The sequence below is a fragment of the Gekko japonicus genome, unplaced genomic scaffold, assembly GCF_001447785.1.
Source record: "Gekko japonicus isolate JY-2015 unplaced genomic scaffold, Gekko_japonicus_V1.1 scaffold2151, whole genome shotgun sequence".
Taxonomy (NCBI): domain Eukaryota; kingdom Metazoa; phylum Chordata; class Lepidosauria; order Squamata; family Gekkonidae; genus Gekko; species Gekko japonicus.
In genome coordinates this window covers 258,030-274,201 of record NW_015169848.1, presented here as the reverse complement: position 1 = coordinate 274,201, position 16,172 = coordinate 258,030, and the positions used below count along the sequence as shown (strand labels likewise).

Here is a 16,172-nt window from a genome sequence, read left to right as displayed (position 1 = left end):
GTAAGAAAGGGCCACGAGAACTAAGCACCGAGGCGACCCTTCCTGCCCTCCCTTCTCGTGATCTAAGTTCACAAGATCAGCATTGCTATCAGACGGCCCTCTAGCCTCTGCTTGAAAACCTCCCAAGAAGGAGAGCCCACCGCCTCTCGAGGAAGCCTGTCCCACTGAGGAGATGTTCTGTCAGGAAGTTCTTCCTAATGTTTAGCCAAAAACTCTTCTGATTTAATATCAAGTTAAACCCCGGGGCATATAGAATTGGAAGTAACCGCCATTGAGTTCAGTGAGACTGCCCAGAAAATGTGGGAAGTCTCCAGGTAAAACTCGGGCAGTACATTGTGCCTCTGCCTGAGACCCTGGAGAGCTGCTTCCAGTCTGAGTAGACAGTGCTTATCTTCATGGACCAAGGGTCCAGTTCAGTAGAAGGCAGCTGCATGTGAGAGTTCCATTCAAGGGAGGGGCCGTGGCTCAGTGGTAGAGCCTCTGCTTGGCACGCAGAAGGTCCCAGGTTCAATCCCTGGCATCTCCGGTTAAAAAGGACCAGGCAGTAGGTGATGTGGAAGACCTCAGCCTGAGACCCTGGAGAGCCATGAAGTGGGGCTGTAGCTCAGTGGCAGAGCCTCTGCTTGGCAGGCAGAAGGTCCCAGGTTCAATCCCCGGCCTCTCCAGTTAAAAGAACCAGGCAGGAGGTGATGGGGAAAGACCTCAGGCAGAGACCCTGGAGAGCCATGAAGTGGGGCTGTGGCTCAGTGGCAGAGCCTCTGCTTGGCACGCAGAAGGTCTCAGGTTCAATCCCCGGCATCTCCAGTTAAAAGGAGTAGGCGGTAGGTGATACAAGAGACCTGTGCCCAAGACCCTGGAGAGCCGCTGCCAGTCTGAGTAGACCATACTGATCTTGATGGGCCAAAGGACTGGTTCAGAATACGGCAACTTCATGTGCATAGGATGCATCATTAGTCTGCACACTGACTTCTGCATGATGACAAAATTTAGTTACCAAGGAGGAAATGGAAAGGTAGGGTCACTCCCTATCTTGCGGGGAGGGGGGTGAGTTTGAGGTGTGGAATGCAGTGAAGTCCAATCAGCTTCCATATGCAAAAGACCTTGAAGGTTCCATATGCAACTGACATTCCAACTGCCTTGCGGGGAGGGGGGTGAGTTTGAGGTGTGGAATGCAGTGAAGTCCAATCAGCTTCCATATGCAAAAGACCTTGAAGGTTCCATATGCAACTGACATTCCAACTGCCTTGCGGGGAGGGGGGTGAGTTTGAGGTGTGGAATGCAGTGAAGTCCAATCAGCTTCCATATGCAAAAGACCTTGAAGGTTCCATATGCAACTGACATTCCAACTGCCTTGCGGGGAGGGGGGTGAGTTTGAGGTGTGGAATGCAGTGAAGTCCAATCAGCTTCCATATGCAAAAGACCTTGAAACGCTGGGCGGGACTGCACAAAGCAGCTAGTCAACCCAGCCAGCGTCTTCTGACTGACAGTTCAAGCGTCCATTCACTAAAGGAGTGCATTTTAGAACTTTGGCACCCACTATTCAATTATATATAAGGAGAGATTCATTCATTCATTCATTCGGCTTATATACCGCCCTGACCCCGAAGGGTCTCTGGGCAGTTTACATACAAAGTCTAAGTCTACTTTCCTTATATATGGCCACATGGTACAGGGGCAGGGGCTGCCTACCGGCACCCAGGTGATGGAGCTTGCTGTTCTCCGGCTCGGACCAGGCAGGAGGGGATGTGGAAGACCTCCGCCTGAGACCCTGGAGAGCCGCTGCCAGTCAGAGTAGATGATGCTTATTTATTTTTTATTTTATTTTTATTTATACATTCGGCTTATATACCGCCCTGTCCCCGAAGGGTCTCTGGGCGGTTTACATAGGAGTCTAGGTCTGCTTTCCCTATCTACGGCCACATAGTGCAGGGGCGGGGGGCTGCCTACCGGCACCCAGGTGCTGGGGCTCACTGTTTTTCCGGCTCGGCTCCTTCTTCTTCTTCCGGTGGCCTTTGGGTCGGTGCTTCCGTCCTGGCGGCCAGGGATAGGTCTTCCCTTTTTTGGTGGCTTTCTTTCTGGCGGGCCCATCTGGTGCGCGGATTCGCGTCAGCACGGCTCCGGCTAATGTCCATTTCGGCTCCGCTGCGCCTGCGCCTCCACATCATCGCGCCTTCCGCCTCCGCCTCCGTCGTCATCCGCTCGACCGCTCGTTGCTGCACTCACTCGGCCACCAGGGCTCGCCCCGCCGATCTTGCCTCCGCCGATGCTCCCACCACACCTCGGGCAGGTACCCATTTATCTACTCGCTGTTGTTACTGCTTTCGAACCGCTGGGTGGGCGGAAGCTGGGACTAGGGCCGGGAGCTCACCCCGGCCGCAGTGGGTCTCGAACAGCCATAGTGGCTGTTCATTGTTATTACAGCAGGCGTTGTACTGCCTGCGCCACCGCTTCCCTCTTTGCTGACTTTGATGGACCCAGGGTCTGATTCAGTATAAGGCAGCTTCTTCATATTTGTGTTCACTCTATTTCGGAAACATGACTAATAATTTGGAAGGCTTCTGAACGTAAAAATAATTTTTGCCATGGGTGCCAAATAACAGGTTTAGGAGAGAACCTTTTTTTTGGAAAGAGCAAAAATGGTTTCCAGAAGGGCAGAAAACTTAGCACTGCTAAGAGATCACTTTGGAAAGCAGCCCACAGATAACCCCATGAGGTCATCCTCGGCTGTGGCCGCTGGCAAAGAGGAAGGGGACAGAGAGACCTTCGGGTAGGAGAGAGGTGGGTTGTCTGACCCTGAAGCTCAGCGCCAAACTGTAAGAAAGGATTAATCTGTTTACAGCTTGAATGTCACTCCTCTGTGCTGTGCTGTGATGGTCTCCTTCCATATGTTATTATGCGCCGACTGCAGTTGTCGGGCAGCCACCCCAGCGCTTAGGATGGCCTGTCTGGTATCAACCAGAACTTGCAGCCTGTTTGTGTCTCTGGCTCTGTAGAATGGGCTCCCTAAAGAACTAAAGGGGACCCCTCTGCTTGGAGATCTTGCCAGTGTTTTTGAGGGGGTTTGAACACCAGAAGAGCCCTGCTGGATCAGACCAGGGGTCCCTCTAGTCCAGCATCCTGTCTCACACAGTGGCCAAACAGTTCCTCTGGAGGGCCAGCAACAGGGCAGAGAGGCCGAGGCCTTCATGAGAACACCAGAAGAGCCCTGCTGGATCAGACCAGGGGTCCATCTAGTCCAGCATCCTGTCTCACACAGTGGCCAACCAGTTCCTCTGGAGGGCCAGCAACAGGGCAGAGAGGCCGAAGCCTTCATGAGAACATTAGAAGAGCCCTTCTGGATCAGACCAAGGGTCCATCTAGTCCAGCATCCTGTCTCACACGGCGGCCAACCAGTTCCTCTGGAGGGCCAACAACAGGGCAGAGCGACCGAGGCCTTCATGAGAACATCAGAAGAGCCCAGCTGGATCAGACCAGGGGTCCCTCTAGTCCAGCATCCTGTCTCACACAGTGGCCAACCAGTTCCTCTGTAGGGCCAACAACAGGGCACAGAAGCTGAGGCCTGCATTATAACATGAAGAGCCCTCCTGGATCAGACCAGGGGTCCATCTAGTCCAGCATCCGAAGAACGCGAGAAGAGCCCTGCTGGATCAGACCAGGGGTCCATCTAGTCCAGCATCCTGTCTCACACAGTGGCCAACCAGTTCCTCTGGAGGGCCAAAAACAGCATACAGGCTGAGGCCTTCATAAGAACATCAGAAGAGCCCTGCTGGATCAGTCCAGTGAGGGTCCATCTAGTCCAGCATCCTGTCTCACACAATGGCCAACCAGTTCCTCTGGAGGGCCAACAACAGGGCAGAGAGGCTGAGGCCTTCCCCTCATGATAAGAACATCAGAAGAGCTCGGCTGGATCAGACCAGTGGTCCAACTAGTCCAGCATCCTGTCTCACACAGTGGCCAACCAGTTCCTCTGGAGGGCCAACAACAGGGCAGAGAGGCCGAGGCCTTCCCCTGTTGTTGCCTCCTGGCCCTGGGGTTCAGAGGGATTAGTGCCTCTGAATGTGGAGGTTCCCCTCAGCCACCATGGCTAGGGCCATTGATAGACTGTTCCTTCAGGAATCTATCTAATCCCCTTTGAAAGCTGTTTATTCCTGTGGCCATCACCACCTCCTTTGGCAGCGGATTCCACACTTTAATCCCTCTCTGCATGAAGAAGTTTTTCCTTTTGCCTGTCCCGAACCTACTGCCCATCGGCTTCATTGGATGCCTCGCGTTCTAGTCTCTTGAGAGAGGGAGAAAAAATTCTCTTTGCCCACTCTCTCCGCCCCGTGCATAATTTTATAACCCTGTCATGTCCCTGCTTAGTCCTCTTCTTTCTCAGCTGAGAAGTCCCAGACTCTCCGGCCTTTCCTCTGAGGGAAGGGGCTCCATCCCCTGAATCATCTTGGTCACCCTCCTCTGTACTGTTTCCAGCTCTGCAATGTCCTTTTGGAGATACTGGCGTCTTTTAAGGGGTTAGGGAGGGGAGATTTGGGGTTGGCTGTTTTATTTTTGGTTTTAACAAAAAATGTTGTTAGGCCCCGGTCACACGGGCCAGATAACGCAGGGGGGGGAGGCGTGGCTGATTGCCCCGGAGAAAAATAAAGCGCGGTAGCCCGATCACACGGTCCCCCGAGTCTCCGCACTTCGGCTGTTAGCTGGCGATCACCCGGCGATGCTGGAGCGTGGCAAAGAAGCGGCGCGGCAGGCGTTTTGCGTTTGTGCGCCTGCGCAGTTCCGTGGAGCAGCACTGTTTTCAGTTACGTGTTTGTGCGCATGCGCTTACGAAAAACATCCGGCTTGCGACGGGATGTGGACGGGCGCCGGGTGCCACGGGATACTCGCGCTCCCGCGATCAGACGCCCGCCCCTGCCCCACGTTTTCCAGATATTAGTGCACTTTCCGTGGTACTTTTTTACTACGCGTCTTCGGCGGGACGCCACGGGTTGGCCACGGGTGCGCTGCGCTTCCCAGATGTTGCAGTGTGATCGCGCCTCGAAAATCCGCCTGACATTCATGCCTTTAGCGCGGCAAATCCTCCGTGTGACCGGGACCTTAGATGTTATTGTAAGCCACCTTGAACCCCAAGGACAGATGGGGTATAAATGTTTTAATAAGTAAATGAATGCTGTCTGAATCTGAATGTAACAAACGGCCTGCCATTAGTGTTGTCAGGTCTGGGTTGGGAAAGACCTGTAGATTTTGGGAGTGGAGCCCGGGGAGGGAGGAATTTAGGGAGGGAAGGGACCTCAGGAGGAAATAATACCATAGAGTCCATTCTCCAAAGCAGGTATTTTCTCCAGGGGAGCTGATCTTGGTCATCCGGAGATCTGTTGTAGTAGCAGGAGAGCTCCAGGTGTCACCTGGAGGTTGGTAACCCTACCTACCTTATGAAGTAGATGTATAGGGGGAATAGCTTCTCAGGTGGTATCAGCCTCCTTCTTTCAACCTTGGTTCAGGCTTATCTTTATGGGCATGAAAAATTAAACCCGAGTCCAGCGACGCCTTAAACATTTGCGGCACTTATTCCGACATACGTTTTCGTGAGTCCGTTATGATGCATGCAATTTAGATCCCATAAACAGATGCGATATCACAGTGTACAATATACAGAAAGCAAGCAAGCACTGTACAAATAACGCAGAGCACAAGTGCTCAAAAAGTCATGCAAAAAGAGTAAATTTATATGACAAGAATAACAGAGGACCACGTGTTTCAGTAAAACCAAATTTCATCATATAATGTACAGGTCCATGAATAGTGCAAGTCCATAAACGGTATACAGAGAAGGATGAAGACTCCGGATTGTGATCTTCATTTCGATAGCTCTTCTTCAAGAAGCTCACACCATAAAGTACTCATAATGTACAGAAGACTTTAAAATGGTGTATGTAGGAGGAAGAATCCTTCGCACAGCACTCACAGTGTGTAAAAGCCTTCAGACCAGTATTACAGGAAAAAACTCAATCCCATTATAATCATTCAAAGCCGGGCACCCGATTAACAATAGAACAAACTCTCCACTAGTCGGTAAGCCTCAAATGTAGATCCAACAGGCAGGCAGGGTCAACGCTAAAAACAGCAAGCCACAGAAAGTCTGGTGTGTCCGGGATGCGGAAAGACACCACTTTAAAACAAGATCCAGTCAAAAGAGGAGGCGGAATGAATTTGGGACCATCCTTCTAAGTTAGGGTGCGTTTGAAGGTATATTGACAAGAGTTAAAGGGCGTATGTTGGATGGTTTGCGATCGTAAAAATTTAGTTGTATTACCGCCTCGAGGATGGATGCACTTTTTAAATATTTTAGCAACGGAGGACCTCACCTTAATTCTGATAAGTGCTGGGAAGCTAATCTATAAAATATCCCGTAAAACGGCCAGGGCTAGTTTTGAGTGCCATGCGAGGATTTCAAGACCTGATAGTCCATTTAGGATTGTTTCGTAAGATGCAGCCTGTACTTTCACTGGAGAACCTTCTGGAACTTTTTAGGGGTAGTGGGTTGTGCGTCCAGCTAGCTGAGCCTTCCTTTTAGCAGGTGACGCTAGTTTCTTGGATGAACACACTACTTGATAACGTCCCAAACATTCCAGAATGTCTTCCTCTTCTCAAGTGAAGATGGAACAAGGCATGAAGGTTTGTTTTACGCGAGAGAGAGAGAGAGAGAAGGGGGAGGACATTCTGGATCCCACCCTTTCTTGTGGAGGGAAGAAGAAGAGATTGGATTTATACCCCGCTCTTCGCTCGGAATCTCAGAGCGATTTACAACCTCCTTCCCCTCCCCTCCCCACAACAGACACCCTGTGAGGTAGGTGGGGCTGAGAGAGCTCTTTCGAGGACTAGAACAGCTCTGAGAGAACTTGTGACTGACCCAAGGTCACACCAGCTGGTGTGGCACCGTTGCCTGCCTCTGTGTAACAACCCTGGACTTCCTTACAAACATAAGAACATAAGAGAAGCCAATGTTGGATCAGGCCAATGGCCCATCCAGTCCAACTCTCCGTCACACAGTACCAGGTGCCCTCAGGAGGTCCAGCAGTGGGGCCAGGACACTAGAAGCCCTCCCACTGCTTACCCCCCCCCCAAGCACCAAGAATACAGAGGACCCCTTGCCCCAGACGGAGAGTGAGGTCTCCCATCCAAGTACTAACCGTGCTATCCTGGGCTACCCAAGTCAGGGCAATAGCCCTCACAATCTCTTTTTTAATATCCTTTCTCTGTATCTTGTCTTGTATCTATGATTGGTTTCAGAAGAGGTGCCAAGTTATAATGGCCCCGGCCGCATCAGAGCAATCTGATCTATTGGTTCCGCTCCAGCTCTCCTTGTGATCTTAATTTTCGTAGATGACGATGGAGGTTTCTACTTGGCAGCGAGTGAAGCGAGAGGAATAGGAAGCGTTTTGTCTCCGCAGGCTCTGTTACGAAGCCCCGAAACCCAAACTTATGCTAGTTTAATATGAGTCGCTTACGCTGATGTGATTCATATCTTTGGGAGAAAAGCGGAAAGTTTCCCGACCTGTTTTCCTTGAGCCGGTTTCAGATAACTGTTTGAAATGATGTCGAACCAGGATGGAAACTCGATTTGGAACAAAGAACCCCAGGAGGCTGGAATTGTTTCTCGGTTTTGTGGCCTCTGACGGGCTCTCTAAGTGGCGCCCTGCGTCCTAACAGATTGAAGCTGTGTGCAGTCGGCTCAACAAAAGGAAAAGCGTAGAGTCTCAGACCTGGCTATGAATCCGATGATCTGTTGTCCCCTTCGTCCAGTGCCCAGATTGCATAAGATGTGTAGAACTGTGTGAGGCAGAGTGCCTTCAAGTTCAGGTGTTTACCTGCCCGATTTGGCGTTATAGCTGGTCTGATGCTTTAGACTGGGGTGTCAAACATGCGGCCCGGGGGCTGGATTAGGCCCCCGGAGGGCTTCTATCAGGCCTGCACTGGAACGGGCTGTCTTCTTCTTCTTCTTCTTCTTCTTCTTCTTCTTCTTCTTCTTCTTCTTCTTCTTCTTCTTCTTCTTCTTCTTCTTCTTCTTCTTCTTCTTCTTCTTCTTCTTCTACTTCTACTTCTACTTCTACTTCTACTTCTTCGTCGTCGTCGGGTTTCAGCTTACAGACACACACCTGAACAGCATACTCTAGATTGCAACCGCACAGACATTTTGATGCAGTAATTCAGAGCAAGAGGTGTCCGTTATCAGACACTGTTAAATAAACAAAATACTGCAAGAGTGCTAATGTTTTAAGCATGGTTTTATGTTAAGTAAAAAACCCCAACCCTTTGTATTTGTTTGCCCTTTACAAAGTTTATATCTCCGGTCCCTGGCATTACCTTTTATGACACACATGGCCCGAGTCGCCCGACCCAACAAGGTCTCATTTATGTCAGATCCGGACCTCATAACAAATGAGTTTGACACCCCCGGCTTAGTTTTTAAAAAGTACCAGTTAGCCGGTGACTGAAATGGAAGGTATTTCCAGATTGCAGTCTTGTTTTTGATATATTTGAAGAAAAGAATACTTCCCCCCTCCGAGGCCAAAGGCGTAAATAACCTTCCATATTGAGGACCGGGGTCATTCATATTGAGGATTTCGTGTCAGTGGGAACGTAGATTCAGACGTTGGTTATTTATTTAATTCCTTCATTCATACCCTGCTTTTCTCCCCAGCGGGGACCCAAAGCCATTTCCGTAGTTCTCGTCCCCTCTATTTCATCCTCACATCAATCCTATGCGGTAGGTTTAGGCTGAGGGTGCGTGGCCAGCCCAAGGTCGCCCAGCGAGCTTCCGTGGCAGAGGATTCGAACCTGGGTCTCCCAGGTCCCAAGTCCAACGTTCTGACCACTGCACATGCTGCGTTGTTTGAAAAGCGGAGGCCGAAGGAGGGTCTTGTGCACAGCGACAAAGGTTCCACGGAGCTGACGGTTGGCTCAATTTCATGTTCGTTGCATCTATGACACTGTCTAACCATCTCATCCTTTGCTGTCCCCGTCTTCTTTGACCTTCAATCTTTCCCAGCATCAGGGCCTTCCTGTTTAGGTTCGCCATTGCTTTCCTCCCAAGGAGCAGGCGTCTTTTAATTTCATGGCTGCAGTCACAGTCTGTGGTGATCTGGGATCCCAGGAACGTGAAGTCTGTCACTACTTCCACGACTTCCCCTTCTATTTGCCAAGGAGTGATGGGGCCGGATGCCATGATCTTAGTTTTTTTGATGTTGAGCTTCAAGCCCACTTTTGCGCTCTCCTCTTTTACTCTGAGCAAGAGGCTCTTTAGGTCCTCTTCACTTTCAGCCATTAGAGTGGTATCATCTGCATATCTGAGGTTGTTGATCTTTTCCCCAGCAATCTTAATTCCCGCTTGTGATTCATCCAGGCCAGCATTTCGCATGATGTACTCTGCATATATATTAAATAAGCAAGGTGACAATCGACATCCTTGTCGTACTCCTTTTCCTATGCTAAACCAATCAGTTGTTCCATATCCGGTTCTAACTGTCACTTAAAATACAACATATCTTGACTATTTAAGATGCCAATCAATCCCCAAAGCCCCGGGTGCCCCTGCAGTCCGTGCGCAGAAGGATCAGGAAGTTGGGCAGGTGGTTGTCAGACCCCATCAATCTTTTGTCCGGAGTAATTTAGCAAAAAATTATACAGCTTCTGAACTAATTTATCATTTGAGGACAACCATATTTTGTCTAATTCATTGTTTTGGTCCTCAAAGCCTCTTATAATGTCTTTCTTATATCTGTCTCGTAAAGTTATCTGCTCCCACCATGACAAATTATTTTCTTGTCGTAATTTTTCTTCTGATTTTAACTCATTGCTTTTGTTTAGTAATGTTCAATAGCTTTCTTTTAGATTCATTGTTACTGCAAATGGTTTAATAAAGGCTTCTAACGGGGCGACCCACTTTGGGGTTTTCCTATACCAAGTTGGTTTTATCTTACTCCATATTTTGTTTAGGGACCCTCTTAAAGTATGTCTCCCAAAGTTTGAGTGGATCTTATCTTTTCCATACCATACATAAGCGTGCCAACCCATACTGAGATCGTGACCTTCTAGGGATAATAGTCTTGTATTTTCAAGAGTTATCCACTCCTTTATCCATACTAAGGCGGCCGCTTGGTAGTAAATGTACCAGTTGGGAACACTCATTCCTCCTCTTTCCTTCCTATCTTGGAGCACCTTCCATTTTATTCTGGATTTCTTATGCTGCCATATAAATTGCCTGGTGATTTTATTCAGATCCTCAAAGAAATCAAATCTGTAATGATCACCTGGATGAAAGATATAGGAGAATTAGGGGAAGATAAGTGGGCAAGTATGTGGAAAACGGTAAAGTTCATGAGAGCGGTAGCATATAAAGAAAATGTATTTAAGATGTTTCATAGATGGCATTGGGTGCCTGACAAGCTAGCTAAATGTTATAAGGGGTATTCAAATCTGTGCTGGAAATTTAAAACATGTAAGGGGACGTTCTACCATATGTGGTGGCAATGTAGCAAGATACCAGGATTCTGGAAAATGGTGAGAGAAATAATTCAAAAAAGCATGGGTAAAAACGTAGCATTAAAACCAGAAATATATCTGTTAAATATGATTCCGAAAGGATATAATGATCAAGACTCATACATAATTAGCTATGTTATAACGGCTGCCAGATTGTTAATAGCTCGACAATGGAAAACAGAAGGGCTACCTACCAAGGAAGATTTGATTAATAAAGTATTAGAATTAGCCAGAATGGACGACCTAAGCTTAAGGCTGCAGAATAAGAACGAGAAGGTACACAAAAGAAGATGGGGAAAAATATATAAATGGATAGAGGAACAGACTAGAACTTAGTATCCCTAACTTGAATCTGAAACACTATGAGAGAAATGACTCTGATATGTATGCAAACGAAGTGGATGAAATGTATGTAAGTTACTTTTAACAAAAATAAAAATAAAAAATTTAAACACAATCTTTTGTCCGGAGTAATCACAGAAAACCTCAACGGTCTGGGAATCAGTTAACAAGCCACACCAGGGGAACAGACTGTGAGATGGTAACTGCTTGCACTCCTGAGCCGCCTGTGATGTCGACGGCCTCATCCAGGGGAGAATTTGTCATTGTCTTTATTTTTTAAATTTTATTATTATATTTCTATCCCGCCCTCCCCGTGAACAGGCCCAGGGCGGCTCACAAACAGGGCAGCATGTGCCGATATTAAAACATTTAAAAACAGAATAAAACAACATTCTTAACAGTCATACAGTGCTCAGTGATGTTACCCGGTTAGTCGTATCAAGATGGTGACCTATAGATATTGCCCTATAGATGTTACGCTTCAGCGGTACCGGTCCGTCGCAGTATTGTGGCTAGATCTTTATAACAGGCCATCCCAATTGTCCCATTGTTACCGCAGGACAATTGGTGGTGGTGGTAGTGGCGGCTCCTAAGTGAACACCTGGCGGAAGAGCTCCGTCTCGCAGGCTCTGTGGAACTGTGAGAGGTCTTAGCTGGATTTGTTGAAAAGCATTGCTCTTTCTTTTTTTTCTTTTCTGTAATATTTAATACTTAAAAATCAAACTTTCCCCACACGTGGGCAATTTAAAAAAAAGAAGAGAAAAAAAAAAGCCGTACTTGGGAATGCCCGTGGCCAGGGTCATCTAGTTCAGTAAGAGTACCCTGATGGGCACTCACAATCGCATAGCCAGAAAAGGAGCCGAGAGGCAACCAAGGGCAACTTGATAGAGTTGGAAGGGACCTCCAGGGTCATCTAGTCCAACCCCCCGCACAAGGCAGGAAATTCACAAATACCTCCCCCCCCACCCCCAGTGACCCCTGTTCCATGCCCGGAAGAGGGCAAACCCCCCCCCCCAACAACCCCCTTCAGGATCCCTGGGTGGGGAAGAGGCCATTCTCAGTTGAAGCTGCAACTGTCTGGTGTAGCATTCATCTGGGATACCCGTTTTTTCCTGTGGAGTTTTGCATCTTTAGAATGCCACCTGGAGGCATGGGAGAATATAAACAGGCATAAGAAATGGTTACCTTATCATCGATGGAGGACTTAGATCAGGGGTGTCGAACTCATTTGTTACGAGGGCCGGATCTGACAATTAACAACACCTTGTTGAGCCAGGCCATGTGTGTCATAAAAGGTAATGCCAGGTAGCGGAGATGTAAAATTTATAAAGGACACAAACACAGAGGGATTTTGTTATTTAAAATAAAAACATGCTTAAACATTAGCACTCTTGGCAATATTTTGTTTATTTAACAGTTTCTGATAACTGACACCTCTCGCTCTGAATTATTGCATCAGAATGTCTGTGGTATTGCAATCCTGAGTGTGCTGTTCAGGTGTGTATTTGTAAGCTGCAAACCTACGATGACGCTGCAGCAACAGAACTGGAAGGAGATGCAGAAGACAGCCGGTTCCATTGCGGGCTTGACATAAGCCCTCCGGGGGCCTGATCCAGCCCCTGGGCCACATGTTTGACACCCCTGATGTAGATTTTTCCCTCCTTGCAAAGGGTGGATTATTTCAGGGTAGAAGAGTCTGGACAGGATGGCAACAGGTTTAAGGGAAGAAGCAAGTAGGAGGGTTGGGAGACAATTGTAACTGAGAATGGGTTGAGCATGTCAGAAGGGTGCCCTAAGCGGAGTTGGTTTATTAATCTGCGTAGCCCAGCACTGTCTGTTCCTTTTGGTGCACTTCAGGGAAGGAATGGGTTCGGTGGTTTAGGGGCGAGCGTGTGCAATAATGCTTTGGAACGAGGAGAAACGGGCAGGAGGGCATTGGGCCCTCTTTGTTAAAGCCGTGCTGCTGTCTGTGAAGCCTGAAAAATTAAACTAAGGCTGCGCGTTTTCCTTCTCTCTGTGTTTTTCAGAAATATTTTAGTGGACAAGCCCAACGATCAATCTTCACGGTGGTCTTCCGAAAGCAACTACCCTCCCCAGGTAACTTCTCCTCTACTGTTGCAAGCCTGTTTTGATTGGATTGTTGTTAAATTATATATTTTTCGTATTCCAGTTGTGACTGGCAACTTAATGAAACCTATTATTGTCAGGTGTCAGGATTTAAACCTCAAGACCGCTTGAGAGCCAGTTTGGCATCGTGGTTAAGTGTGCGGACTCTAATCTGGGAGAACCGGGTTTGATTCCTCACTCCTTCACTCGCAGCTGCTGGATGACCTTAGGCAAGCCGTAGTTCTGCCAGAGCTGTTCTTGAAAAGCCAATCTCCTCCTCCTCCTCCTCCTCCGCTGTTTGGTGTAGTGGTTCAGTGCGCGGACTCTAATCTGGGAGAACCAGGTTTGATTCCCCACTCCTCCACTTGCACCTGGCTGGATGACCTTGGGCAAGCCGTAGTTCTGATAAGTGCTGTAGAGCGGTTTCTGTCAGAGCTCTCTCAGCCCCACCTGCCTCCCAGGGTGTCTGTTGTGGGGAGGGGAAGGGAAAGGAGTTTGTAAGCCGCTCTGAGACACCTTTGGGTAGTGAAGGGCGGGGTATAAATCCAATCTCCTCCTCCTCCTCCTCCTCTTCTTCTTCTTCCGCCATGCTTTGCCCTTTGTGGGTCATATGCCTCGGATCTCGGAACCTGAGCAGGGTCGGCCCCGGTTAGTGCTTGGATGGGAGACAGCCAAGGAAGTCCTGGGTCGCTAGGCGGAGTCAGGCAATGGCAACCCACCTCTGTCCTTCTCTCCCCTGACCTTTAGGGCCCACGCTAGCCTGCTCTCGTCAGACCTAGGAAGCTCAGCAGGGTGAGCCCTGGTTAGTACTCAGATGGGAGACCACCAAGGACGTCCAGGGTTCTTAACGCAGAGGCAGGCAATGGCAAACCACCTCTGTTCATCTCTAGCCTTGAAAACCCTATGCTAGGGAGAACACCATCAAAGATTGCCCAAATATATAACAATTACAGTAAGAACATAAGAACATAAGAGAAGCCGATGCTGGATCAGGCCAATGGACCATCCAGTCCAACACTCTGTGTCACACAGTGGCCAGAAATACCAGGTGCCATCAGGAGGTCCAGCAGTGGGGCCAGGACATTAGAAGCCCTCCCACTGTTGCCCCCCCCCAAGCACCAAGAATACAGAGCATCCCTTGCCCCAGACTGAGAGTTCCTATCTATACCTTGTGGCTAATAGCCACTGATGGACCTCTGCTCCATATGCTTATCTAATTCGCTCTTCAAGCCGTCCATGCTTGTAGCTGCCACCACCTTCTGTGGCAGTGAGTTCCATGTGTTAATCACTCTTTGGGTGAAGAAGGACTTCCTTTTATCCGTTCTAACCCGACTGCTGAGCAATTTCATGGAGTGCCCACGAGTTCTTGTATGGTGAGAAATGGAGAAAAGTACTTCTTTCTCTATCTGCTCTATCCCATCTCTCTCTTATATCACAATTTTAAAAGTTGGTGCTGTCACAACATCAAAAGAAGCGTATGCTGTAACTATAAATGTAACTATAAACAAGGCATAGATTACAATGTTTCCTCCTTCAAAGATAAATATGGGACCGTATTCTCAGTTCAGTTTGATAGGAGGAATCCACGTTTGCAAAACTTTTTCAAAAACAGCCTAGAGTTTATGTATTCAAAAACAGCCTAGAGTCAATGGTGTTTTTCCTAGCGGAATTTGCATGTTTGGTATCTCTGTGACGCTAGCTTTCCCAGCCGTTTGGATTGAAAACCCTACAGGCAGTGTTCCCTCTAAGGTGAGATAGTGTGAGCTAGCTCACAGTTTTTTTTAGCCTCCGGCTCACACATTTTTGTCTTAGCTCAGGAAGGAGTGCTCCAGAGCCAACCAATTTATGCAAAAGCCGAATCGCTCGCTCACAACTTTAATGCCAGTAGCTCACCAAGTAGAATTTTGCTCACAAGACCCCACAGCTTAGAGGCAGCATTGCCTACGGGATCACCATAAATTGGCTGCTCCTTGACAGAGAAACAGCAACAGAATCCTCTTAGGCTGATAGACTCTGGTTCATAATATTAAGCTAGTCCCTTAAGCTGTGTTGAGTGTGAGTCTCCAGCCAAGAGGCCTGTTGCTCTGTTCTACTCATTTCCAGTTGGCCCACCACATCGTCAAGTGTGTGCACACAGGCAAGTCTTGGCTCGCGTGCGTGCTTGGCACTGATTCTCCTGTCTCCAGGTTGTAAAAAAAATAATTTTTGACATCTGCGTCTTGCTGATGTGGTTTCCAGCGAGGCGGAATTCGAGAAACCGTTGCATTCCATTTCTGTGACGGCAATCTGTATCAATCAGAATTCCCAGGAGAATACATGAAAAAAAGGTCTGGACAAAACGTTAAGTGTAGACCTAAAAACATAATGAGGGAACTGTTCCTGGAAATGCGGATATGTGTGTTCACCAGAAGCCGAAGACTGGCCTTCCGTCTTTGGCAGAGGCTGTCTCCTTAGACACTAAATCTTGCTGCAATGTAATATTTGGAAAGATCCTCATGTTATTTCTCTCTGCATTAGTCTGTTCGAAGGTGTAGTGTTCAGGACTTCCATACCTGTTTTATCATGTTCTGTGCTGAACCTTAACGTAGAAACGTAGAGCTGGAAGGGACCCCAGGGTTCACCTAGTCAGGGTTCACGACGGCTGAGGGGTGACATGATCGAGGTTGATAAGATTATGCCTGGGATAGAGCAGGTCAAGAAAGAAGTCCTTTTCTCCCTTTCTCACAATACAAGAACTTGTGGGCACTCCATGAAATTGCTGAGCAGTTGGGTTAGAAGGGATAAAAGGAAGCACTTCTTCACTCAAAGAGTGATCAACACATGGAATTCACTGCCACAGGAGGTGGCGGCAGCCACAAACATGGACAGCTTCAAGAGGGAATTCGATAAGCATGTGGAGCAGAAGTCCATCAGTGGCTACTAGCCACAAGGTATAGATAGGAACTCTCAGGCTGAGGCAAGGAATGCTCTGTATTCTTGGTGCTTGGGGGGGGGGCAACAGTGGGAGGGCTTCTAGTGTCCTGGCCCCACTGGTGGACCTCCTGATGGCACCTGATATTTCTGGCCACTGTGTGACAGAGAGTGTTGGACTGGATGGGCCACTGGCCTGATCCAACATTGGCTTCTCTTATGTTCTTATAGATGGAATACACTGTCTGGGGCAAGTGATGCTCTATATTCTTGGTGCT

The 16,172-nt window shown here is 48.3% G+C and overlaps 1 protein-coding gene across 1 annotated transcript in view; it reads left to right on the top strand.

Annotated features, from left to right (window-relative positions):
* MKLN1 (muskelin 1) overlaps positions 1-16,172 on the top strand; it is a 213,215-nt gene that overhangs the window by 37,905 nt on the left and 159,138 nt on the right. Inside the window, exon 2 of the mRNA XM_015417348.1 lies at positions 12,906-12,975. Coding sequence (XP_015272834.1) covers positions 12,906-12,975 — 70 coding nt within the window. The remainder of the gene's footprint in view (positions 1-12,905; positions 12,976-16,172) is intronic.